General features: G+C 44.8%; 1 protein-coding gene across 1 annotated transcript in view; it reads right to left on the bottom strand.

The window, feature by feature from the left end:
- LOC118228199 (collagen alpha-1(XXV) chain-like) overlaps nt 1-26,754 on the bottom strand; it is a 118,561-nt gene that overhangs the window by 14,321 nt on the left and 77,486 nt on the right. The window contains exons 10-27 of the mRNA XM_035419537.1: nt 24,345-24,371; nt 21,080-21,124; nt 19,050-19,076; nt 17,997-18,041; nt 13,892-13,924; nt 13,411-13,446; nt 12,151-12,195; nt 9,759-9,821; nt 7,785-7,853; nt 6,832-6,906; nt 5,679-5,714; nt 3,636-3,713; nt 2,945-2,968; nt 2,091-2,135; nt 1,774-1,818; nt 1,268-1,348; nt 706-768; nt 266-316 (exon numbers count right to left, since the gene is read on the bottom strand). Of these exons, the coding sequence (XP_035275428.1) occupies nt 266-316; nt 706-768; nt 1,268-1,348; nt 1,774-1,818; nt 2,091-2,135; nt 2,945-2,968; nt 3,636-3,713; nt 5,679-5,714; nt 6,832-6,906; nt 7,785-7,853; nt 9,759-9,821; nt 12,151-12,195; nt 13,411-13,446; nt 13,892-13,924; nt 17,997-18,041; nt 19,050-19,076; nt 21,080-21,124; nt 24,345-24,371 (888 nt within the window). The remainder of the gene's footprint in view (nt 1-265; nt 317-705; nt 769-1,267; nt 1,349-1,773; nt 1,819-2,090; nt 2,136-2,944; nt 2,969-3,635; nt 3,714-5,678; nt 5,715-6,831; nt 6,907-7,784; nt 7,854-9,758; nt 9,822-12,150; nt 12,196-13,410; nt 13,447-13,891; nt 13,925-17,996; nt 18,042-19,049; nt 19,077-21,079; nt 21,125-24,344; nt 24,372-26,754) is intronic.

Genomic DNA, 26,754 nt, shown 5'->3' with positions numbered 1-26,754 from the left:
ACATCAGGCACTATGACCAGCCATTCCTGTGCTTAGCTCAGCACAACTAGTATGGTAAAGGGCAGCGACGCCAGTAAGAGGTCTACCTGCAGTAAGAGGCTCCAGGTACCTGCGGTAAGAGCTCTACCTGCAGTAAGAGGCTCCAGGTACCTTCTGTAAGAGGTCTACCTGCAATAAGAGGCTCCATGTATCTGCAGTAAGATGCCTTTAGCCTATTTGACTGAGGGCAACAGATCTTTCCGAAATTTTGGAACTTCTTACTCACCATGGGTCCTGGGGGGCCATGGGGGCCAGGAGCCCCGGGGGGGCCAACAATCTGCGAGGGAGAGACAATGGGGGGGGGGGGGGGGGGTGAGTTATCCCTGTCAGACACACATTTTACATGGATATGGATTTACAGAAGCCATAAATCTTACATGAGCAAAGGAAATACAGTGCATTTAGCCTTGGGAAAACTAGGCTGCTGATCAGTCATCTCCACCCAGAGACGTACAGCAGAAGGATTTGTGGTTATTGAGTAAAGAAAAGACACCTGGGCAGCTTGTTGGTGCTAAGGCATCTTTACTGTACACATGCAGAACTGAGTAGAGAAAATAAAATGAAAAAAATAAACGAGGCCATCCGAAGAGGCTCTTTTTAGACCGTCCCTAGGAAGGAGATAACATGGTGGCCTGTGTACGTTTGTAAGATGAGGAGCGTACTTACTGACGGTCCCTGAGCGCCGGACAACCCGGTGTCACCCTTGTCACCTTTGAAGCCGTTCACACCCTGCCAATGGCAAGATCAGAAGTGTAGGCGTTTATCCCACTCAGTTTGTTTGATTGGACACTGTACACCTTACACACACAAACGCGCACACACACACACGCAACGCACACAGGCACACACACACAGTTTTATTATTCCAGGTCTTCTTCCACAGGGTGTTCTGGTTTTTGTTGATACGCAGCATTTTATTGGCTCCAAGAAAACAGCCAGTGACGCAGTTACCTGTAAATAATCTCACTTGGTTTCCCGGCACTGAACTGGCTGCCAGTTTTAAGGATTAAAGCAAAACCAGTTTTCATTAACTGCTCCAGGAGCACTGGCAACAGCACATGTTTTTCGTTTTTTATTGGCACACCCAGAATGCCAATCAGAATGCTCCCACAGATATTTAGGGTCAGAAAACCAAATAAGCATTTCTTGATTAATCAGGAGAAAAAAAACATCAAGAATGGACACATCCCAAAGATTTAATTATTCGTGCGATAATGGATGATCTTACAGGTAATCCAGGTAGTCCCAGGGAACCCTTCTCTCCAGCCAGTCCCGTGGAACCCGCGTCTCCTTTTGACCCTTTCATGCCCTGGGGGAGGAGGGGGTACAGGAGGACCAATCAGAACCGAGGAAGCTGACATGGCAGTAGAGGGGCACCAATCAGAATCAAGGTAGCTGACGCGGCAGAAGAGGGGGACCAATCAGAGTCAAGGTAGCTGACGCAGCAGAAGAGGGGGACCAATCAGAATCAAGGTAGCTGAGGCGGCAGAAGAGGGGGACCAATCAGATTCAAGGTAGCTGAGGCGGCAGAAGAGGGGGACTAGTCAGACTCAAGGAAGCTGTCGCGGGAGTACAGGGGGACCAATCAGAAACAAGGTAAGCTAAGGCTGGAGTAGAGAGGCACCAATCAGAATCGAGGAAGCTGACGCGGGAGTAGAGAGGCACCAATCAGAATCGAGGACGTTGATGTGGTGTCGGTGTGCCCATCAAGCAGCCACTCAGGATCAAACTTACCCTCTCACCGTCGAGTCCAGGAAAACCAGACGCTCCTCGTTCCCCCTGCAATGAGACCGATCCACTCAAACAGGAACCGCGGACAGCAGGGTCATGTGACCAGGATTCAACCTTCCAAAACATTAGCTCCATTTCATGTGTCCATACACCTGTTTATCTGTTTATAAACTGGAGTCCGCTGGTTAATATTACGTACACATGCAGGAGTCCTGGTTAGGCAAGCTGGGACCTGTGATATACTCAAATGGCCCTGAACATCACCTGCCCTGCATGAACCGTCACTCCAGCACTGTGGGCGGAGGTCATAGCTTGTTTACCTTCAGTCCCTGTGGTCCTATTGGCCCAGGTGGTCCAGGTGGACCCTAGACAGGGGAGGGAGGTGAGAGGTGAGACAGGTGTTTGTTGAAATGTTTCGCAGGTAAAGCCGCAAACACACAACAATTACAGCCATTAGAACTTAGGAAAAAGCGCAAGGCATGTGATTCAAAAAAGGTAAAATAATCCCATCATAACCAGCAACACGTTACAATATAAAGGCACACACAAACACACACAGGGACGTGGCGAGCAACCTGAATAATGTCAAATAACACCCCACAAGCTGTGCTTATATTCATGATATAACAGGTTCTCACGCTATGTCATTTTAACATGATTTTAAAAAATATGTTTGTTATATCTCATTAATGATATAGGCCACAGATCTTAAACTCAAGTCCAGGAAGGCTGCAGCATCTGCGTGTTTTAGTGGTGTCCTTTCAATCAGCAGCCAATTTAGGCCTTGGAAGCAAGTGCAGTTTTTAGCCAATCAATGACTTCAGTCAAATAAGTGCTGAAGGACACCAAAATTCAGCAGAAACTGTGGCTCTCCAGGGCAGTATCAACAATTTTAGGAATCTCATGTACACTGCACACTGAAACCCACAGATGAACAACGTAACTAATTGTGACATCACAATGTTCCCTCCCTCTGTTCTAGAGTGCTAACTCATCATTAATATCTAATTACGACATCACAGTACATCATGTGTCAAGTGCACCACCTAATTATGACATCATAAAAACATGCCTCAGCTGGAACAGGTAAAGAGCCTCACACCACATACACCAGGTCTCCATGCTGTCTGAGGGTATGGCATGCTTTTAAACATACTAGATAAAGGCTCATTACCGTCACTGTAATAGTGGATATCTTCTGCTTGCAGGTGAGGGAGAGATCAGATTACTTGGTTAAGTATTAATAAGCACCGAGCCGTAAACATAAAAGCAACATCTCCCCTCTTCCAGCAGTGTGTGAATATGACCTTTAAGAGAACTATTGTGTGGGTCTCCCTTTCAGATATAAAGTGCTGTATCATATTCACGATGCTACAGAGGGGCACTCACAATAACCGCACAATATTATCTTACATTACCATAACCTTTACATAAAGCCATTTAATCTGATGGAGGTATTTATGATCATTGTTACAGCTTTCCAGGAACAGTACAGGTTCATGTGAAGGTCAGTGATTATGTAACTTTTGGTAGTGACACTATATATCACTATATAACCTTCATGACAGCACAATTAATCCTCAGTAATGGTCCTATGAATTTACAAGCATGTCACTGCTTCACACTGCTTATGCAGTAATGCATACGGCCAGTGTTTCACATGCTGTTGCACAGCAATGGACAGTTTTCTCTGTGCTCCAGCACTTCAGCAACTTCACGTGATTTCCACACAGTTATATCGCCACCTTGAGGCAGGAGGATATAAGTGAAGGTTGAATAAACTTTGAGGAAAAACACAAGGGGTGAACATTTGCAGTCAGAAATACCATACAGCGCGTGTTGCCTGGGAGACGGGGGTTCCTCACCTGCAGTGCATCCTGGATGTTCCCGCTGTAGTCTATAATCTCTGTGGCGCCCTGATCGCCCTTTGGTCCCAGGGGGCCCTGTGGATGTGGGTGGTAATGTCACTTTAAACTGGGGCGGGGGGGGGGGGGGGGGGGGGGGCAAACCATAGACAGTACTGCAGTCTTTATCAATCTTTATCGACCGCGTTAGACTGTTATTTCACCACGGAAAACAGGACCCGAGCCCCGGACCGTTCTCAGTGAAGCCGGCTGATAAATTTCTTCACGTTCCGAAAAGCTCAGTGAGCACGTGCATCACCACACGCCCCTGTCGTGGGGACCGGCGGCATTTTAAACAAACAGGCGGGGGCAGGGGCGGGGGGGGGGGGCAGGAGCTTCGTTCCTGCCTAGTGACATGGCGACACCGGCTGTCTTCTTATCTGGTGGAACTTTATACTCCCCCCCCCACCCCCTCCACCCACCCACTCCTCCTCGCTCCCCCCCCTCTGGGGCTGATAACCTGGGTACATATGACAGCTGTTTACTGATGAAGTCACACAGAAAACGGAGAAGAGAGCTAAAGGCTGCAGAGTGATCTGACCATGGGTGGGGCACGCGAGGAGTGGTGGTGGGGTGGGGGTGTGTGTGTGTGTGTGTGTGTGTGGTGGGGGGGGGGGGGGGGGGGGTGTGTGTGTGTGTGTGTGTGTGTGTGCTTGTTTGTGCGCGTGTGTGGGGGTGTGATGGTTGCCAGGCAGCAGCCACACCTCCCCTAATCCTACATTGTCCCCAAATGCCTCCTACATTCTACATTCTTTCCTTTTGCTTCTGCTAGCACTTTACTTCTATTTAATTTCCACAAAAAAGAGATTAAAAAAGACAAACCACTACAGGATTCTTAAAAATCATACATTTGCAGGTAAAAAGCCATAAAAGGCTTATGGGTAGGACCGTGCCCTTCAAATGCTAATTCAGAAATTCCAATAAGAAAGGGGAAAGGCCACTAGCCTTAACTTCTCCTACGCTTTCAGAATTTTCTCTGCAGATGACAGATTAATTCTCACTTAATTTCACAGACATTTTACCTGGTCTGGTGTCCTTGTTTAACTTCAGCCTATTTTTCTCTCTCTCTAAGGGAGTTAATCAATCACTTGTTTAAATTTGGGAGGGAAATTGTGTTTTTAACAAGGACACAAAGGGCAGAAGCAGTTTTCGCATTTTTTAAACGTTTTCTTTAATCACGGGATGTTTTTCCTACTCAAGTCTAACAAGCCCTCCCACACACGTTTAACCTTATCACATTATTTCTGAGAGTTCTGATTAAAGACTTGAACAGAACCGTACGTTTGGGCACACGCCGCCTCTTAAAATGTCAGCGGGAGCCAATTTGTTCTTCAGAAAACAACGAAATAATTTTCCTGGTCCCCTGAGAAATACAAATTATTATAACATGCGGAGAGTGCAAAAAAAAAAAATAAAAAAAAACTTGCGTAATTGAACAGAAAGCAATAGCACAGTCTGCTACTCAGAAGCCTCCACATATAACTACAGATTCCACACAAGATGATGTGTTTTAAGCCACACTAAGAAATGACAATAACTCACAAAACTAAGTGTAGACTTTTTTTTGTTTTTTTTTGTTTCATTCTTTGTTTTCAATTATCATCTAGGGTGCTTTAAAATATCATTTAGCCAGAGGATTTAGATCAGGGGCCTCAAGCCCTTGTCCTGGGGGGCCTCAAACCCCTGTCCTGGGGGGCCGCAGTCTCTGCTGGTTTTTATGATTTCCTTTCAATCAGCAGCCAATTGAAGCCTTGGAAACAAGGTGTGGAGCCTCTTCAGCCAATCACTGACTTGCATTAAGCACTAAGCGCAGGTCGTTCTGTACATTATCATCAGAGCTGAGTCCGATATGTTCTCACATGGAAGCCCAGGCTACTCTGGTCCGGTTCCGGTGGCCTGAGCAGGAGAGGATCATGTCTCCAGGTGCGGTTTAAACTGATAAATCCCCCCCCCCCCCCGAACATGCAAAGGGGGGGCTGTTCATGTCACGGACCGACCACTCACCCTGGGTCCGGTCGAACCCGTCTCCCCGGGATCTCCCTGAAAAACATAAACAGCACTCATCACGCCTGACGGCACCGAAACCAGGTCTGTTTTGTAACACCATCACCGGAGGATCAGGACTTCCCCAAGGGGCTGCGGGTTTGAGGCTTATTCCTCGGCCTAGTTGGCTTTGCAGAGGTTAGGTCAGAATAGTGCTCACTGTGTGAACTAAACGGTGTTCTTGGCTAGAAATAGCTGTACAAAATAAGTATTGTATCTTACTGAACCTGTATTTAGTAGTTGTCTATGACCATGAACTGCACTTCTTGTACGTCGCTTTGGATAAAAGCGTCTGCAAAATTAATGTAATGTAATGTAATGTAATGAGTCCTGGAGCAATGCCACTGATGCAGTTCCTGCAAGATGACAGGGTTGCAGTGTTGTAGCAACATCACAACAACATTACAGAAATGTTATGAAAGCCCTGCACTGTTATTATTATTATTATTATTATTATTATTAATAATCTACTTGGCAGACCCTGTTCCCAGACTGCCTCGCGTGTCTGTCTTGGCACACACGATACCAACGAGCATGTCATGTGATTATGATGTCACGGTCCCATGTAAAGAAAGGAACAACACACAGAATGAAAAGAGTGATAAAGATAAATCGCACGACAAGAAAATATCCAACCCAAGTAAACACACATCACATACAGAATGGACACAAAAGCAAAAGCAAACTTTGCCTAATCACACAAGTCAGAACTCCTAACTCCTAACAAAGTACTGTATGAAAAGCCCAGGAGTGGCGAAAGAACGGCGGGAACCAGCCCAGCACACACGCGTGGGGTTACGCAGACTGCGATGCATTCCAGAGACCTCCGATCTCACGCATCACACACACGCTGAAGAACAACGCGAGCCTCACACCCTGCAGGCCAATATCAGGCTCAAGCGATCAAACTCCAAAAATCTGAGGCATTCGGTCAAATCAAACATGCTGGCTAGCTTCACAACTTCGACAAGTGGAAAACGTGATTTTTATTTTATTTATTTATTTTCTTTTCTTTTGTGTTCTCTCACATCTGACTACAGTATCCACATGCTGGTTTGACACGCCGGTGAACAGATGGGTCAGGCTTTTCTGACCCCGCCCACTTCAAGCGTACAGTAGCAGTACTGCAGTCTGAGTCACTGACCTTTGACCCTTTGAAGCCTGGGGTTCCAGACTCGCCTTGCGCTCCCTGGCAGAGAGAGTAGCAGCAGAAAGAGACAGAGGAGAAAAGAAATAAGGCGCCCTCTTCAGTCAGAAGGACAAAACTGCATATCAGTATCCATTACAAGTTTCCTCATGTCCACTGTCCTAATGTCCTTTGGGGACCATGCACACTCTAGAATAGTACACCTGTACTGTCCTAAATCTTCTAAAAAATCTTCTAAAAAATATACTGTATTTCATCCGCAAACTTATTAAATAAGAAATTACTCTAATATCAAAACAAGCTCATCTTAAACTGTCGGTGAGCTCATTTCCTTCAATGCAGCATAAATCTTCCAAGTACTGGATCAGACGATCCTTCACTAATGTGCATTAAAGGCAAATTGATTTAGTGTGTTTAGACTGTTTGTCAGGCATGGTTACAGAAATGGTTGGAGAAGGTCCAGATTTTAAAGTGGGAAATTGAGAATTAAGTCAGAAAGCAAGGCACTAGTATCTACAGTTGGGAGAGGAAAGATAGTCTAAAAGCTTTTATTCTCTCACAATGCCAACATTGTGACATCCTGTGTTTGGAGTATGCTCCAGTTTGCCATGTGTTTTCATAAAAACGTGTCCAGTCCGAAGAGTATGGAATCTGTAGACCAACTTTGCATAAGTTGAATGTTTACATATACCAACCACACGATGGCGCCAAATACTCACAACAATAGAGGTAGTGAACAGAAGTGGAAAGGCCACAGCAGGACCACAACAGATTTTTTGATTAAACTAACTGCTCACATCCCAGATTTTTTATTCATGTCAACTGATCTGCGGGTGCTTGTGTGTTTTCCCTTTGGATTTCGTATTAATTCATAGACGTCATCATGTGTGCTGTGATTGGACGGAGACAGACGCACTGACCTTCTGTCCCATGGGACCGGTCTCTCCTCGGGCGCCCTTCCCTGGGGGGCCCTGGTCACCCCGCTCCCCCTGTAGGGAATTAGAGGGGAGATATCCAGTCACATTACAGACATTAGATGTAGTAAAAACGTAAATGCTGCTGCATTAGCCCCCCCCCCCCCCCCCACATTGTCCCCAAATGCCTCCTACATTCTACATTCTTTCCTTTTGCTGCTGCTAGCACTTTACTTCTATTTAATTTCCACAAAAAAGAGATTAAAAAAGATTTTTAAAAATCATACATTTGCAGGTAAAAAGCCATAAAGGGCTTATGGGTAGGACCGTGCCCTTCAAATGCTAATTCAGAAATTCCAATGAGAAAGGGGAAAGGCCAGTCCGATCCAGTCTGACCGCACCAAGCCCGAGTTTACTCGTTCCTTCTGGGCTGCTGGTTTTCCAAACCAGGAGGGGTTATGTTTTTGCCACAGGCATCTCCACTGTAACTGCCCAAGCCAGCGCCCTCTAGAGGCAGACACCTGCATAACACCACAACACAACCCCGCATCCCCCCTCCCCCATAGCTCACAGACCTGAGCCGTGTGAAAAACAGCTTACATGCCTACCGTTGAGCATATAAAAATTAAGTATACTGGACGAGAAAGTTGTTAAGTAGGTGAAATGTTCTCTAAATGAAGTGCACTTAAAATCCCCGGATGCCATACTTATTTCCAGGGTTTCGCCGAGTTCAACTCTCCGAGAACTCGGGAACCTGCTGGACTGAGGGTTCGAGTTCCCAGCGTGGGGGACTTCAGCAAGGACTGCTTGAAGAACGCAGACGTAATCACGTTACTACGTCTAAAACGTGAGTTACCGGCTAAATGTAAACTAACAAGACGGGCCATCCAATACGCTGGTTTACCCAAAGGCAATCCCAGGAGCACTGCTGAAACCAACACAGGGCCGCTCCCAGGAGATCTGGGGTTTCCCCCGCAGTCTAAACAAATCCCTGCTTTCTCAAATGCCAAGTTTGCAGGATTAGTTTTTGGGACTACATAATGGATGGTTTTCCATCACGCATCACATTTGCCCCATTCACTGTGGTATGGGCCGCTTACAAAACTAAGGGTCACAGCATACAGTACACAATAACCCGCACCCCATCAGTGACCAGGTCCCCCCCCCTCATCCCAGGCCCCAGACCACCCCCCCCCCCCTCAGAGCCCCATCTGCAGCCAGGTGCCCCCTTCCCGACCCGCAATCCCTCCCCGAGGTGCCCCAGCCCAACTCCATCAGACTGACAGACGCACATGCAAATTTGCCGAACAAATTGTCCGTTGTCGCCATACATGCACAGCCCTGCGCTACCACGCCAATCGGGTACTTCAGAAGCTAAACTGCGGTCCGATAGCCAGGACCCAAAACGCTGACGGTAACACAGTCTGCAGTGGTTCTGGTTCTGTGGCCCTGGATCCTGACACAAATAAGATTATAGAGGCATGTAAACGTGACTCTGAGCAGGACCGGGTCACTCCATGATTCCACACTTTCTTCCAAAGCGGACCGACTCACCCAGCTGAGGCAACCGCTCGCACGGACTGTCAGATCACGTGCTGATTACCATCCAGATGGCCTGTTTTAGATCATATGAACCCCCCCCCCCCCACCCCTTAAAAGCTTTCCAGTTTATTCTTGGTTGTTTGATTAAATTACAGGACAAAAAAATTCTAAATCATGTCCAAGTTTCTGCAAGCACTGTATGTTGAAGGTTGCTGATAACTTTTGAGTTATACACTGCAGAGTACAGCACATTGATAGTAACTGCTCTTCGTCTATAAAACCTATAGTACTGAACATTGATGGTTAGTGCCACTTGTCTTTAAGCTACAGTATAGTACTGATTCTGAATGTTGATGGTAACCGTTTCATGGTAATCACTCTAAGTGCTGACGGTGCGTTGATGGTAATCGCTCTAAGTGCTACAGTAAATCTACCTACCTTGGTTCCAGGTAGCCCTGGTAGACCAGGATCTCCTTGAGGTCCCATGTATCCAGGCTCCCCCTGAAAACAAGCAGTCAGAATCACTTACAGCACACACACACATGCTCACACACACGCACACACGCACACACACGGGCACATGCTCATGCTCACACACGCCCACACACACACTCACATGTACACACTTATGCACACTTGCATGCGCATGCACACACACACACCAGGAACCAGGGTTTTCCTTTACAGCTTGAAAAGTAAAGTGCACATCCCATATTCTTTTGGCAAGGTAATGCCGATTACTTTAAAGCATTCCATGTCCTAAAATGGTTAGTGTCAACATTAATCTATTTATTGCTTTATTTTGATTTAATCTATTTAGCAAGTTAATGCATTCAGTATGCCACCATGCTAATTAATTTGCTACTTTTAATATCCCACAGCTGGAAGTTTAACTTGATTACATTTACACAATGGGGTTAAGTAAACTGTTCCATAGTTCCTCCCGTTTAACTAAATGATGCTTAATGCTTTTATTCGCTCTGGAAAGATGCACTCAAAGCCAACTCTACTGGCAGCACAATTAAACCGTATTGACTGACACATCAGTGGCACTTCAAACTTTACAATCTTCACCGATTATCAGCAATCACGTCTGCTCGGCATGATTGACAGATATGAAAGCTATAGAAGACTGACTACTAGTATGTAGTAGCACAGGAAAACTAAACTTAACCAGTATTCTCTATAGATCTAATGCCTGCCTTAAGTCTGTCAACCGTTAGATGTTAAGGCAGTAAGTGTGGTAGTTTAGACATTACATTACAGGCATTTAGCAGACGCTCTTACCCAAAGCGACTTACACAACTTTCACACAGCATTTACACTGCATCCATTTATACAGCTGGATATATAGTGAAGCAATGCAGATTGGGTACCATGCTAAAGGATACAACGGCTGTGTCCTACCCGAGAATCAAACCTGCAACCTTTTGGTTACAAGACCAGTTCCTAACCCATTATACTACACTGCCACCCGTTGAAAATAAAAGTGAAAAGGACCATTTGGTCAACAGATCATTGTTGAATCACAGAAAAAGTTAAAATCAGTAATCTGTTAAACAGATAGTGTGTCTCCTCATACTTTTACCGCACAAGCAACAACCTGCATACACAACCGAAACAACTTCTTGAGTGTCAATCAGCTTCAAGTAAATACTGCCTCACGGTGGTGACTCACGTGTACTGCGCCTGGAGAGTGTCTAATGAATAAATATCTAGTGCGTAGTAAGCAAAGGTATTAAAGAACAGCGGGGAAAACTCCAAATTGAGTTCAGACCTTTTTCCCAGAGCGCTGTAAAGCAGGCGACCGCTCGCACGTTTTAGGACAGACGCGCCTCAGTCCGTAATTACCATTCATCTCGGACTGTCCCGTTTTAATTTGAAGGCTGAGCGCACAGGTTCCATTACGGAAAAGCGCCTCGGACAGCCCGAGCGTCTGCGAATGGAAGTCTGTTAAGGGCCCTGTACCATCCGCACTCTGCATTAAAGCAGTAACGGGGAACCGAGGACTAAACTACCTTATTCTGCCACTTTGAGCAACGGAAGATTCCAACTGCATCTCTCACTCTCTCTCGCTCGCTCGCTCGCTTTCCAAAAATACCGCAAACGCTGCAAGATAGCAAACTGATTTGATCAAGGAAAATTCGGGTGATGTGTGCAGGTTTATGGAATCCTAAAGGCTTTTGCACCTGTATGTGCGAAGCCATTTATGATTCCATAAACCTGTTTACGGTGTTAGGATTCCATAAACCCATCACACATCTCGGTTACGGCATGCCCCCTGTTTTTTCAACAGATATTTTTGTCTCCCATTACGGAAAAAGCAACATGGCCATATGTACTGGAAGCAGGGATTCAAGGCTCCATAAACGCCTGCAGAGTAAAGTGCACAACTGCATCCATCAGATGTTAAAAGCAGTGAGTCCCCCAGCCCAGGACTTCAGCTGCAGGGAAAGCATGCAATCATCACATTAGAGCTGCGTCACAACACATAAAACACAGCCAGACAAGAGCCTGGGATTAGAAAGGGGAAAGCGTTTTAAAGAGCAAACAGCGGTAGGTAAACAATCTCATGGTGCGCAAAAAAAAAAAAAAAAAAAAAAAAACCACTCCATCTCATGCCAATCGCACCTTTCTTCCTAAACTAGCACCAATGTCATTAAACAAACACCTTTGCTGCCTTTTATGTGACACTGAGGTACATAACCTTTTTTTTTTGCGTTTAATCCGAAAATAAGATGTGAATGCACACTGCCACCTACAGGACTGACTGCCTGAGTGGGTGGAATGCGGGGAGGGGCTGGCGGTGTGATGTCACAATGGTAGTTACCTTAATTCCAGGAAGTCCAGGCAGCCCAGGAAGTCCTGGTTCTCCCTACACACAGGAAAAGTTTGAGCCATTACAAGGAAGCTCTTCTGTGAGTGTGACCCTACTGCAGAGCATACAATGCTCTTGGAAAGCAAAAACTTAAAATTGAGAAACTTAATGGACTGGATCCTCATTCCAAAGCCATTCGTTTTCAACAACACCTCAGCCTTCCTTCAGACCAAAGAAAACATCAATCACTTAAAACGTTGTTGTCTGGGGGTGTTCATTTGCAGACAAGAAAATGCTTTTACCAAGGAGCCAGGCAATCAACAAATGCGCAGACCAAAAAATCAATGTTGAACTACAAGCCCCAGAAGGGTGATGGGTTGCATAAGCAACTGGTGGGACCTGCTGCAACATATACATTTTGTAATTATATGCTGATCACCCATTAATAACACTATTAATAACCCCATTGTCTCATTTCAGAGAAATACTGACAGAAGTCTCTGTGCGCTACTGATGGAGAAATTAACACCATAGAGAGAGAGAGAGAGAGAGAGAGAGAGCTGAACTGACGATGTAGTGCTTTTTGGACACTCATCCATGTGTGATCAGCCACAGCTGATTCTTAAAAACACCTTGCAAAGCACAGGTGAGCGTGTTATCAACCAGCACATATTCACACACACTGCCAAGAGTACTATAAAAAAATCTCCAAACAATGCTACAAGGACCCGGGGAATTTTTTTGAGAACATCACGTACTGACCTGTAATGGGTATCATAATAAAGGGCAAATCAAATGCAAAAAAACCAGCATGTAAATAAAAGCAAAGTCTTATGCAAATGTAGTGTGCCGTGTAGAATGGTGCGTTAGCTTAGCCCAGTGTTATTAGCATGGCTGTTAGGCCTTGGAGTTGCAGCATCACATCATAAGCAGCTTCATGCAGGTGTGTGTGTGTGTGTGTGTTCAATCTAACAGCAGCACACTTTCTTTCTTGACTTCGAGTAACAAACTAGGCCAAGAGTTTTCTATTTTTTTTTTTTTGTTTCTTCCACATGTCTGATTCAACCTATTTTTTTGTTTTTCAGGAATTACTGAAACATGCAGCAAAACAGACCGAGATGCTGCATCACTGCTTAAATAACATGGCACACAGAGCCTTGACCGAGCGTGGGCTTTAGATGCGGGGTGCGGAACTCCACACAGTTTGCGTGTGGGAGGACGGAGGGGCCGGTTTCACCAGCGCGCAGGTGCAGCTCTGCGGTGTTACAGTACCTTACGTCCCTCTTTCCCTGGCAGTCCTGGCTCGCCCTGTAAGAGAGAGTGGGGGAGGAGAGAGAGAGTAAATGAGAGAGTGGGGAAAGGAAAGAAGGACAGAATGAGAGAGTGGGAAAAGGAAGTAGAGAATGAGAGTGGGGGAGAGGAGAAAGGGAGAGAATGAGAGAGTGAGTAAAGGAGAGGGAGAGAATGTGAGAGGGTGAGAGGAGAGAGGGAGAGGACAGAAGAAGAGGAATAAGAGGGAGAATGCAGGAAGAAAGGAGGGAGGAGAGTGGGAAAGATAAAGGAACAGATGGAGTGAGGAAGAGACAGAGAGCAGGAGAGAAGGACATAAGAAAAGATGGGAAAGAGTACAAGCGGCACATTAGCAAAGAAAAAGTGAAATGTGAGAATATTATATATGAATTTGTTTGGACACGAGCGATCTGTCTCGGAGAGAGGGGGGGAAATTTCCTCGAAACGACTGAGCATGACTCACCTTGATCCCAGCAGCTGACGAGCCTGCATCCCCCTGGAAGAGATCAGAGCGTCAGCTTCACACAGGGCAGGTAAACACACTGTCACGTTTGGTCTGCCGGGCAAGCGGATTGGTCCCGGCGATGCCGACTGGTGGAGACAGCACACGCACCTGGGCTGCGTTAATTTAAGCAGCCCAGGTACTTAACGGTGTTGTTTCTCTCCACACTCCAGGGCCGAGTCCAGGAGTACACACCGAGACTGAGTTTTTGAGTTTTGTTTTCTTCCGCCCCAAAACAAAACGAAAGTAAACCCGCTGCTGAAAACCTGGTCAGCTGAAAAGTGGAGCAGCTATGAGCAGCAAGCTGAAAAGCTGCCACTCAGTTTTGCTTTCTTTTGTCTTAGTTATTTTAGTCTGTTGTGTTAGTTTATTATTTTTGAAAGATGAAGGCGTCTGCTTATTTGATTTTGTGTCGGTGTGCGCCCTCCCCGGCCAGAAGAGGAAGCTACGGTGACAAGGCAGGTCTGTTGGGTGTTACGAAGAAAAACTGGGGGAAACGATAGGTTAAAAAAATTGGTTCCTCCGGGAACATATTCTAGGCAGAAGTGCCTGTATGAATGTGACTCCTTGAGAAGGTCTGCTTGTTCACACAGCTGTGAGCCGAACCAGAGAGCACACGCTGTACACACGTGTGCCTTTAATGAGCTGGATGTTACACAGGTGTCTCAGTCTGGTCATCCTTTTCCACCGTAAGCCAATCACAGTTCAGTATCACTGGCAGCAGAACACGTGAGTGGGGAGTTTTGTAATGTTAGCAGGATCGGTGAGTTGCCGGAAGGAAGCTGGGGGAAAAAAAGCATTAAAAAGCACAGAGTGGAGAATGAGCTAAACACATCTGTCTGGGGTTGAGTCAGCCAGCCAATGAAAATGGTCCGCTGCAAGGGACAGACACACACAATGCCATTACAAGTTAGCTTTTCCCTCAGGCACACGATGCTTGTTCTTGTTTTCCAAATGATGTCACTGTCCCGCAGGCTATTCAGCACTCACCCTGGTTTGGGATGATTAACAATGAGTGTGTGCTGTACTGGTGCAAAATTTTAAAAAAGCTACATTTGAATAGAACAAAAGACATATTTTGCTGCATATCAGTAAGAGTGCAATTAATATGCAACCAACTTCTAATACAATCCAGTCGGAATTTGGCTAATTAGTTCAGAATGGTTGTTAACTTTGCTGTAAATCAAACATACAATCGTTGCCATCATGAACTCCCCAACTTCTGGGTAGTTGAACTTGACATTAGTGGGGCGCGCGCGCGCGCACACAAGCGCACCCGTGCGGCCGCACATGATTAATTAATGAAACGAACAATCGGAGATTTTTGAGATGTGAGAGAACGGAGGAGGCCCTGCGGCCACTTTTAACCGCGGAGAACACTGCACAGTCGGGCTCGCGCTGCAGTCCCCCGTTCAGGTCGCCTGTGCAGTTGCCAGCCGGCGACTCAGCGCAACGAAGTGCCATTTACGCAGAGGGGTCGCCTGTGCAGTTGCCAGCCGGCGACTCAGCGCAACGAAGTGCCATTTACGCAGAGGGGCCACGAACGAACAAGCTTTTAGAAATACCATAAATATTAATTAGTACACAAAAAAAAAAAAAAAAAAACACACAGTCACATATATAGTATCCAGCAATAGCCTGTCCTTAACGACCATTATCTACAAAAAGCGACATTACGTGGGAAACCTGGAATGTTAAAATCTCCATCTCCTGGGAGCTGATAAAATCTGATCTTGCGGAATCTCTGCGATATAATGCGGACAAAAGGACACAACCATCCACCACAGGTTGAGAATGGGCCAGCGGCCGGCAGGGGCGGATATTCTGCACATAAGAGACGGTGGAATATATCCTTTATGAGAGCCGTTCATCACAATTTCGGCGACACTAAACTGCATTGACGGCCACATCTGGATAGTGGGGTTTTTTACGACCTCGTTTACATTTTTATATGGATGTTTCTCGCAAATTATCACTCGCCTGTTACGTGACTAATGAGGTCCCGCGCTGACAGCAGACTAGTGAGTGGCGGGAGCTTCTTCACACCACACACGCGCTGAGGGGAAATAGTCATCGAAGCTAGCGCACAAAGTCCCCGTTACCATACGGATTACACGTAAAATGTATGAGTAAATTTACGTTGTACGTTGGGACACAAGCAAAAGTTGGCGATCGCCACCAAATAAAAATGACCTTGTGGGGAGTTTCACGGAAACGTCTCCCAAACCAAAATTAGAGCGCATTAATTTACGATAGCTACAGTGTTCACATTGGGAGTCCATAACGAGAACAGAATCACACAAACAAATCTATCTAGCGAGCGGAATGCTATTGGTAGGCCTATTTATTTCAGTAACTTAGCGACGATCTCCTCCGTTGGCCAGGGAAGCATTACTGGGTGAAATTCACATCACGCCGAGAAAGTTTCAGAATATAAATCTATCGACCAGTGATTATGTTGTTCATTCTTCCGGGAGTGTAACATGCTCGGGGGCTGTGGAGGTAAGCCGCGAGGTTGCTGCTTCAGGTATCTGGCCAAGCACTGATGCGGTACCGTTAACCATGACACTAAATTATGAATTGCTTCATGAAGATATCCAGATTTCAGTCACGTGTAAAAAAAAAACCGTTCCCCAGGATAAGGCCATCTCTTAAGGTCATAAATAATGTAAAATAAATATATAAATAACTGAGCAGCTGTTTCTGGACGAACTGTAGTTATGGAGATGTACAAAACCGCATTGCCAATGCTGATGGCTGAGCTGGGCGCGAGCCAGATGGATTTACGCGCTCGAGAACTCAAGTACAGCGGCGCTCTTTTATGGCCGATGTTTTCACAGCCCAGAAATCAGGCTTTATTTGTTGTGGGAATTTGTGTAGTTCTTTATTTCTTTTTTATTTATTCATTTTTTTTCTGGCGTTACATTAAAATTCTGCGACTGAATAAGCTCATTTGGAAAGGCTTCTTTTGAGTCACACATAATTTCACACCCCGTTAAATATTTACACATCACACGCAACGGAAATTGTCTGGAGGAACCCAGTACCAATGCGTGAACTCTGGACTGCGAATCCAAATAAAATTTTTACTAAGCCAGAAAAGAAAGAAAAAAAAAGAGCAAGACAAAGTAAATGCTGTTATTTTTTATATACGAGTAGTTTGACTTCAACTGTCCGATTTCACCACATTAAGAATTAGGCACGTGAATATGATTAAACTAGTGAACCAGTTTAATACTGACTAAAAATTAAACACTAATCAGAACATTTTAGTTTTATGTGACTAGTTCAGCCAATCAGATATAGCATAACCAACAAGTACAACAGTAACCACACTGTGGAATAGTATCTTTTCCTACACATCTTCAGATGCTGGTCCAGAAACTGTCAAAACATACTGTAACGTTCGATAGAACAAAGACAGGAAGCAGCCTGTCAGCATAGTTTATGATGAAAGGGTGTAACCCCAGAAAGAGTGGTTATTTGTGATTGAGGGTGGCCACTGAGTGCATTCTACATGAGTACCTGCACATGCCAGACCACCAAACATAAATCTTCCTCATATTAAATTCCGACAACTACAACTTGCAATTTAGAATCTAGACATTCGTCAAATGCTTTCAGCATAAGCAACCACCACTACAGCTTGAGATTGGCAAAGTTTCATTCAAATAACTACCACTGACAAAGGCCAAGCCTCAAGACCTGACCTAAAATAAAGAGAGATGGATTCACTTAATTTTTCATAAATATAGACACGGGGTGTCATCTGAAAACATGAGTTTGTTTTTATCTTCAATCTTTGTTATGTGTCTTAATATGGTCCCTGTCGGTCCCGTTAAGAGGTCACTTCCAGCTCCTTTGTGAGGTCACTGGCGGCACCTTTGTGACGTCACTGTCGGTGCCTTTCTGAGGTCACTGCTGGTCCCTTCAGCTTTGCCCAGCTGGTACACATCAACAGAATGCAGTGCTAATCAGCTGATTCCCAGGCTCCTCATGCAATCAATTTCCAGGCCTGGAAAAAGGGGCCCCAGATGCACAAAATCGAGCAAGCGTGAGGTCTCACCTTCTCCCCTAGCTCTCCTTTAGGCCCGTCGTCTCCCATGTCACCCTGCGAGAGAGACACAAAGAGCAGCAGTCACCCTGACAGAAGCCTGAATGAACACACTTCTCTCCAACACAGGGCTGCCCAACCCTGTTCCTGGAGATCTACCATCCTGTAGGTTTCCACTCAAACAGTAACAAAGCAGACCTCATTCCACAGCTATACTGAACTACTAAACAGCTACCAAAAAAGTTTTTTGGTTATATTTAGACCTAAAATGTTACTTCTATTACCTTTTCAATAAATAACAAGATTGCTAATGAGGTGAGACATTTACTAATTTCGAGATTTCCCAATGTGGTAAGACAATTTCACTTGTCAAGCAAAAATCAACTTAAAATAAGCTAATATTTTGCACTTGATAGGGAAAAAAAACATGTTAAGTCTCATAACAGAAGAGTAGGTTTTTTTTTTGGAATGATCTTTTTTCTTCTTCAAAATTCAGTGTTCTAGAACTCTCTGCTTTCAATTGGCAGTAGTGATTGTGACATTAGCATTAGAATGTTCAGTTAAGAGCATTCTAATCACATATGTCTGATCTCACACCTTAAAAAGCTAAGCTTGCCAATGCTCAAAAGGCTAAAAGCATGCATACGTGAGTGCTGCATTTGGCCCCAGTCAAGCAGACCTGTTGTATCACATGAGCACGGAGCTGTACAACATGATCCAATGCTATGTCTGTGAACTAGCAGATTCCCTCGAAGAGTCTGCTTTTTAAATTAGGGGGTCTCCTACCCAGAAATAAGAGCCCAGGCTCTCTAATACCTGCACAGCACCACATGCTGGGATGTTGGGAACCCAACCCATCCCGCTATTAATGTGACCCAGGAGCCAATATAAAGGTCTTTTGTCTCTCCTCCTCCTCATTCCATACCCAGACCTGTTATCATTTCAGGATTACCATCCACAGTCCGCTGTCACAAAGCCGATTAGCCAGATAAGCGAGAACAAACAGGGAAGGAGAGATTTCCCAGAAGCCAAAGCAAGGTTCAATGAACTTAATTAAGGTTTTACCTTCTCCCCCCGTTCTCCCATTTCACCCTGAGAGAGAGAGAGAGAGAGAGGTGTAATTTTAAACAGTCACCTTGTGATAAAAGGAATAATGAAATGACTGTCATATGGGACAGATTGTTTTTTTTTGGCATAAATTCATATTAAATTAGAAGAGGAGCATCTCACATTTCAGCAAGATATTCTAGTTTTGCTGTCAAAAAAACAACAACCAAAGAAAAACCAATGGGACTTGATGCTCAAGGTTATATTTAAAGTAATTCACTAGATTTAAATAAACACTCTCCCACCAGGACAAAATTAACAACAAAAAGTTAGATGACACGGGCTCGATAGGAGTCTTTCTTGATCATTAAAAAACAAAAATGTTCTCCCTAAAAAAACATGCATTTATTACACATTTTGTATGGTCATAGGTACACATGCTAGTAGATAAATTTTTTGGTTCATTCCAAATCATTAACAAACCCATGTCCTAACCTTTCTTCAAGCTGCTAAACACAACCGTAAACTTGCCTCAACCCTTAGACGTACCGTTTACCTAACCCTAACCCTAACCGTACCCTAGTTTGAGCCCTAAACCCTAATTGAAGCCATTGGTAGCCTACCTTTGAAAACATCAGAAAACTCATTTAAAATTGATGGAAAACAAGGTAAATATCATGAATACAATAATACAAATGCAAAATAATATGTATGTGGTCATTTAAAAAACAAAAATGTTCTCCCTAAAAAAACATGCATTTATTACACATTTTGTATGGTCATATGCTTTGAAAACATCAGAAAACTCATTTAAAATTGATGGAAAACAAGGTAAATATCATGAATACTATAATTCAAATGCAATATAACATGTATGAGGTCATTTAACTCTTTCCCGGATGTCATAACGTTGAATAAGCAGCAGATTTACAAAGCATTCACCCACAGGCCTTCAATAGCGCAAACCGCAACCAACTGCCGGAAATAGAATTCAGTTTTTATTTAAATTTTAAAATACTTGGAGCCACGATGAAGCCAGAAAGACACATGGTCGAGTAAAACTGTGGAAAATTGCATTGGGCACCGGCGATGGTGACAGGACTTTGCTTTCGTCAGACTAGATTCCAAAATTCCACTGGAAATTCAAACTGTTGCCACACAGTCTTAACCAGAACTGCCTTTAAAGGAAATTGCGCCTAAAAATAAGAATTGGATAGCCACAATAACGAAACAGGCCTGGGTGCCATTGGCCTAAACTCGTGATAAATGCCACAACTTATAAATCACATGACAGACGACTATAAATTGCCACGCTTGTGATTCTTCTACCAGCGTTTCCCTTCTAAAATGAGTAAGGCTCATAAGCATGAATCTCTATCTGAGATCAGTCATTTATCTTGTTCCCCAAGCACTGTTTAATGCTAAGAAGTGCCCTGCTTTGCTTATCTTCATTTTGTTATCCGTGAATGGCGATCAAACTGATAACGGCTTCCATTGTTGGCTTTTTAAAAAAAAAATTTTTTTACATTTTACTTTCTCCTTCAGGGAAACGTTAGAGGGCTGTAATGCTAATTTAATGGGAAAGAGTAATCCCTCAGCCAATAAAAAAAGAAAAAGTTTGGACTCAGATCGTTGGGTTCCTGGTCTCAGACACGAGTCCGGTTCTCAATGCACTGGGTCACAGGCCCTGAGGTTCCATTTTAAAAATGATTTTTTTTTTTTAAAGCAGAGGAAATGGCATGTTTCCACCTCTGCCCCAGAGCGAGGCTTCGGGAATGAGAGTTAAGAGTCAGACGGAACCAAACTAGAAGCGCTGATGCTCGGGGACAGCCATGTCACGGTAACCTCTGGTGCGTTCGCGAGCTCCTGTTTCTCCCCGCTACCCTCTTCTGTCCATTTAGAGTGCGGAGGAGCACGCACTGTCCTCTGAAACTCTATGGTGGCACGATGTGTATATATCGATTCATGTTTTATTTTTTATAAAGTGCCTTAACAGGATGAACCATACAGCAACCCAGCAGATACAGTTTTAAAGACTTCCAACTCACCTTCAGTCCATCAACGCCAGGCAGTCCTGGGGGGCCGATCGCTCCCTAGAAACAAAAAAAGAAAGCCATCAGTTACAAAGATTTATAGGCGGTATTCAATCTCCAGAGCATAGCAGCTTAGCCTCCAGGCTTGTCCAGCATTCAAACCAAATGCCGAACTGCCCACCATTACACACTGACACAGCCAAAGCAGACGGAAATTCACCCGCAGAAGCACATTCCCTCATGGCACCCGATAGCCGATTTTAAAAAGGTGATTTTGCAGTGTGTATCCTCCTGAGACACGGACCATGTTTTGTGCATTTTTTATTTCTCTTTGCCATTTCTAATTAGAAGCACCTGATAGCTATGGAAACTAAGCAACGTCTTTGAACAGGAAGTAGTTTTAAAAAAATGATGTCCTGGAATGACAATGAGTCTACGTTCACATAAAATTATGTAATTCATATATGATAATATAATTTATATTAATTATAATTAATGCAATTATAATAGCCTTGTACTGAAAAACACAAGAAAATCACCAGTGTGTATCAAACAGTGTACTTCAATGTTAAAGTCTTACATTACATGTGAAAAGTCAAGACTCAGGCAGTAGTGAATCATTGAATATTTCTTTATATTTGGATTGCTATTGCGCCACTATGGGGTTGAACTGGGCAAAGTCTTCAGGGCTGGAGTCGGCATCATACCGTTGGTGCCCATACAAACTTTCCGAACTGATATAAGAATGGACGGTCGGCGGAAGATACAGTGAATTTTGGAGATGAGACTCAAACTTGTGCAACCCGAGTGGGGTGTTTTATTTACAAAAGTGCCCACAACTATTATACACATATACAAAACAACATCAGCAATTCAATTATACTTGCGTAATTTCGCCCGACTACCACCAGCCACCCTGCTGACAACAAATGACCTGCTTATATAGTACACATTATTCGGACTATACCATTTCCACACCATATTCAATTATCTCACAGAGGAAATGACAGTATATTTTTACACATAGAAGTATTAATATATTTATTATCAGTTGCTCCTTTCCATATAATAATGGCACATCTAATTGGGTACTAGAAAATATTCCCGAATGCACTTTACGGTCTCCCCCGTTCAAAATGGCCAATTCTTCTTGTCCAGCGCGTCCAATAAAATTACACAGAATCGTGACATTCGGATTACGTCATTCCAGTTTGAACATGGAACAAACGGAACAAACAACGGTGAGTAGCAAGCCTTAACATTGCGTTGATCGAACATGGTATCCTAAACTAAATCCATTTAATGTTACAAACCAGATGTGTACGTTTACGTTATTTTCAGTACATTATGGCGCTGAACCGATGTACAGTGGCGAATGTGTTTGAGTTGAAAAACTGGTAAGCATGCAAGGTGCGCACTACAATTATTAGAGCGGCGTACTCGCGCAAAACAACCGCTACCACCCAACAGAACTGCCAGGTGCCTGTCGTTTCCACACTGAGATTTAGGACCTTGGCCAACACTTCTCCATTTTTTCTCTCCCTTTTCTGTCGTTTTATTTATTTATTCATCATTGTACTTACCGTACAACAGGTGCTTTCCACAGTAATTCGGCTCCCTATGATCATTACATATATTAACGGGTTTCATATTATTGCTTTTTAATGGCTGTTTGAGAGAACATCTCAGTCCTCGGAAACCTTCCCCGGTGACCTTCTGACTGATGAACACATCTTGTCTGAAATGAAGACCTTTAGCGCAGAATAATTTTAAACGGCAGAGTATGATGGATTCTCCTTGGCTTTTCGTCAACTCTAATGGCGCCTTAAAGAGTGTTTTTTTCCTTCTTCTTTTGTCTGAAGCATCGCTTATTACTTCTCATTTTTCCCATTATCTTTCCATAAAAAGCCCTAAAAATGGGTGCGACATAAACCTGTGAAAGTTCTTTAAAAGGTTGATAATTCAACATTAACAGAAGTCATTTATCGTCATTACATGGACACTGCGATCTTGCTATATCATTGAGATTTTTAAATTGACCGAAATTAGTCATTATTTGCCTCGTGATCTGTTGGCAACTGACCAACATTCTAGAACACAATAAAAGTTTCGGCGACCTCTCGAAAACTTATAAAGTCAACCGATTTATGAGGCGATGTGATGCTTAAACCACACTTAAAGCATTGCCATTATATGCACACTCGTATATAATATATAATATCTTTAGGGACATGACTCCCTGTGAAGAGAGCGTGAGACAGGAAGGTGAAGATTGGGGGGGACACGCTCTGGATGCAGTGAAAGGGGGTATGACAGATGAGAGCTGACCGTATCCCCAGGGGGGGCGGAGCTGTGTCTCTTCAGACAGCGAATGGAATGGCCCGTGGCCTGAGACTCACAGGAAGCAGATAACGTCGCAGACAGGAAGTGTCTGATTGGATTCCCTAATAGAACCCAGCTTGCTACCGGATTCTCAGCCCAGAGGACAGCTGCTGACCTCATCACAAAAAAAAGCCCCTGCATCCCATCCTGTGTGTGTGTGTGTGTGTGTGTGTGTGCACGTGTGTGCGTATTCAGGGATAAAAAAGGTACAAAAAGGTACCTAAAAAAGTACAAATGCTTGTCCCTGGGATAGTACCCTATAGATGCATAAAATTCTACCCCTAGCCAGCAATGCATAATTCATTTGTATCTTATTGGTCGTAAAAGGTACTTATTAGTACCCAAATAGAATATAATTGGACTTTCAGGGTACATTTGGGAAATTTGTTCCTTAAAGAACAAAAATGTACTTCCATAGTACCTTTATCTCTGAGTGTGTGTGTGTGTCTACTAGTGTGTGTTTATGGGTGTGTGTGTGTGTGCGTAACAGTAACTGATGTGCATGTTGTTATTGTGTGTGTCTGTTCTGCAACAGTCCCTAGAATTATATCATTTATATTGTCCATTAAGGGCCGACTGAGACTGAGGCACATTGTGGTGTGGCGATTATCCAGCTGCAGATGGGGGTGAGGAGAAGGGGACTGGGGGGGGGGGGGCGAGTGGGGGGCTGGACATGTGCCCGATGACAGCCCATCCTGCCGAAAAACCTGTTTTATCCATTCATCACTGACCCCTGCCCCGGACTGAGACTGTGCACTGGCCCAGGAGCGTCGAATGGAGCCCCACTGCAGCACTCAGGACAGGAAGTGAGGAACGGGGCACCCCATCCCAGCCGCCAGCCTGACAGAGAACAGGTCAGCGCGGGATAACAATAACGCGCCAAAATTAAGAGCCTTACCTTGCTTCCATGGGGCCCTTCTGGTCCCTGTGGGGGGGAAAAAAAGGATACAAAAGATGAAAATTGTTGTATAGCCTTCAGCAGGGCAGGCTACAGCAAACTCATCCTTTTCCCATCTGGCCAATCAGCACAAATCGAACAGGATGTTGGCACGAGCAAGAGGAAATAATCAGCCCTTTTTTTTTTTTTAGGTCTCTCTCAGGGAGAAAAAAAAAAAAAACGTCAAACTGTCACACATAACGGAAGAAGCTTACTTAACGAAAAACAGCCGAACATTAGCCCGCAACGGCTCGCTGGTTTCCATAATGTGAATTTCAGCAGATTGGTAAGCAGATGGGCATTCGCGGCGTGCTGGCCCGTACAAACAGGGAGGACTTTTTTTTTTTTGCATCCCTTGCATGAAAAAAATCGCTCTGCGATACGGCCAAAACATTGCTGGTTTGCTTAATACAGTCATCTTCTCCCAGATTTATGCAACTGGTAACCGGTAGCGAACGGTATTCCCCGGTGCACGGTGGCGTTTTATGGCCAATCATCGGCAGGGTCTGTTTGGCTGCACGGTCTCGCCAAGTATGAAAATTACAGGCTTTGAATATTTCAGAGTAAGAGCGCGTCCAGCTTCTCCGGATAAGCCTGCATTGTCGCTTTTAATCTTGATTTTTTTGACCGCTCTTGACATTCGACGAGGTCAATTGCATCATCGCCTCTCAAAGAAGACAAATGGGCAACACAGTTTTTAAATGGCAATTGACGCCACTCCACTGTATCCCTCTCGATTACTGTCAGAAGTTAAACCGGGTTAAACTGATCTCATAAGCATTTTTCTTTAATACAGTGTCAATTACATGCATAGAAAACAGAATAATGTGCGTATTTTGATGCTCAATTAGCTGCCGTTTTGTAATACATGTTGTTGTTATTTTACTTTGTCACTGACATATGCTTTGTACATTAAGTACATACATAGAAAAATATTTTATAATGATGTACTTGTACTGTATGCAGTTTCGTGTGTCGCGTTGATAGACAATGTCTTCTCTCCAGCACCAATCACAGACACCACGCCCAGGGGTTGAGGGAATGGGGGGGGGGGGCACGGATCCGGGACGTCCCGTATGGGAGCCCAGCTAGAGAGGCAACGATGCGCCTCGGTCTGGACCTAGGGCTCTGGCCCAGAAGCAGCTGAGTGACAAGGGGGGAAAAAACTCAAAACAAAAGAGTGCAGTGGTCCTACTGGGGCGACGTGTCTGTTCTCAGTTCCAATTAACACGCACGGTCTTCAAAACCCCTGTCATCACAGGACGTCCGGAGGGGACCGCAAGTCACTCACTGTGTTCCTATGGCAACCAACATGGAGATGAGGGGGGAGTGGGGTGGGGGAGTGGGTGTGGACGTTCTCAGCAGTCTGTACAGGAACTGGAAGATGCCATTTGGCACGTCTTGTCTGTTTGGGTGGGATTTTTGGCGGGGAGGGGTGGGGGTTTCCCCATTTTTCAGATCAGGTGCCAGGCATTCATCACATGGGTGGGGGGGGGGGGGGTCCCTGCTCAAATGCCACAACATGGGTCCTGTGTGTCTCCTCCATCTGAGCTTTGGAAGAGACACACTACTGGACCACCTAGCAGGGATGGATCTAGAGAGTACTCACGCAGGGAAAAAGATACGCGAAGGGGCTCACACACACACACACACACACACAGACAGACAGACACAGACACAGACACACACCCAGTGTTTCCCACAGGGAAGCCACTAGAGGATGTGGTAGGAGATCATGGATCAAAAGCTCTTGTTGTGTGTGTGTGTGTGTGTGTGTGTGTGCGCCCATGTCCTTCTGCCTCCAATTGAGACATGTGAGGTTGGAGAAGATCAGTATTTTCCTCATTAATCAGGAGCGGTCTCATCGCTAGCAGTAGCAGGCGCGCAGACGGAAAGCTCGTGTTCAGTTTGGGCGTGACGCTGAAGCGATTTGCGCTACGGACAGACTCCAGACCGGTCCCCGGCTCCACCTGAGAGTGTACAGCACGCCACCAAGCCTTCTGTTTGCACTGGGGCTTCCTCCTCATAACGCACTACTGTTACACAGCACCTTTCACCTGGCGACATCAAAGGGCTTCGGTGTTCAGCATTCCGACAGAGCAGACGCACGTGCTTCAGGTTAACCGTAGTCTCAGAGTTACTCACTGTGTGTGTGTGTGTGGGGACGTGTGTGTACAACAGTATGAGAGATATGGCAGGGTGTGCATGTGCGTGCATACACGTATGTTGGTCGGCATGTGTATATGTGCACATGCATGTGTGTGTGTATGTGTGCATGCATGAATGTGTGTGCACATGCATGTATGTTTGTGTGTGTGTGTGTGTGCATGTGTGTGTGTGTGTGTGTGTGAGTGCACATGTATGCGTGTAT

Source organism: Anguilla anguilla, chromosome 5 (genome assembly GCF_013347855.1).
Source record: "Anguilla anguilla isolate fAngAng1 chromosome 5, fAngAng1.pri, whole genome shotgun sequence".
Classification (NCBI taxonomy): Eukaryota; Metazoa; Chordata; class Actinopteri; order Anguilliformes; family Anguillidae; genus Anguilla; species Anguilla anguilla.
The sequence above is the reverse complement of the archived record's forward strand: the minus strand, read 5'-3'. Positions and strand labels throughout refer to the sequence as shown.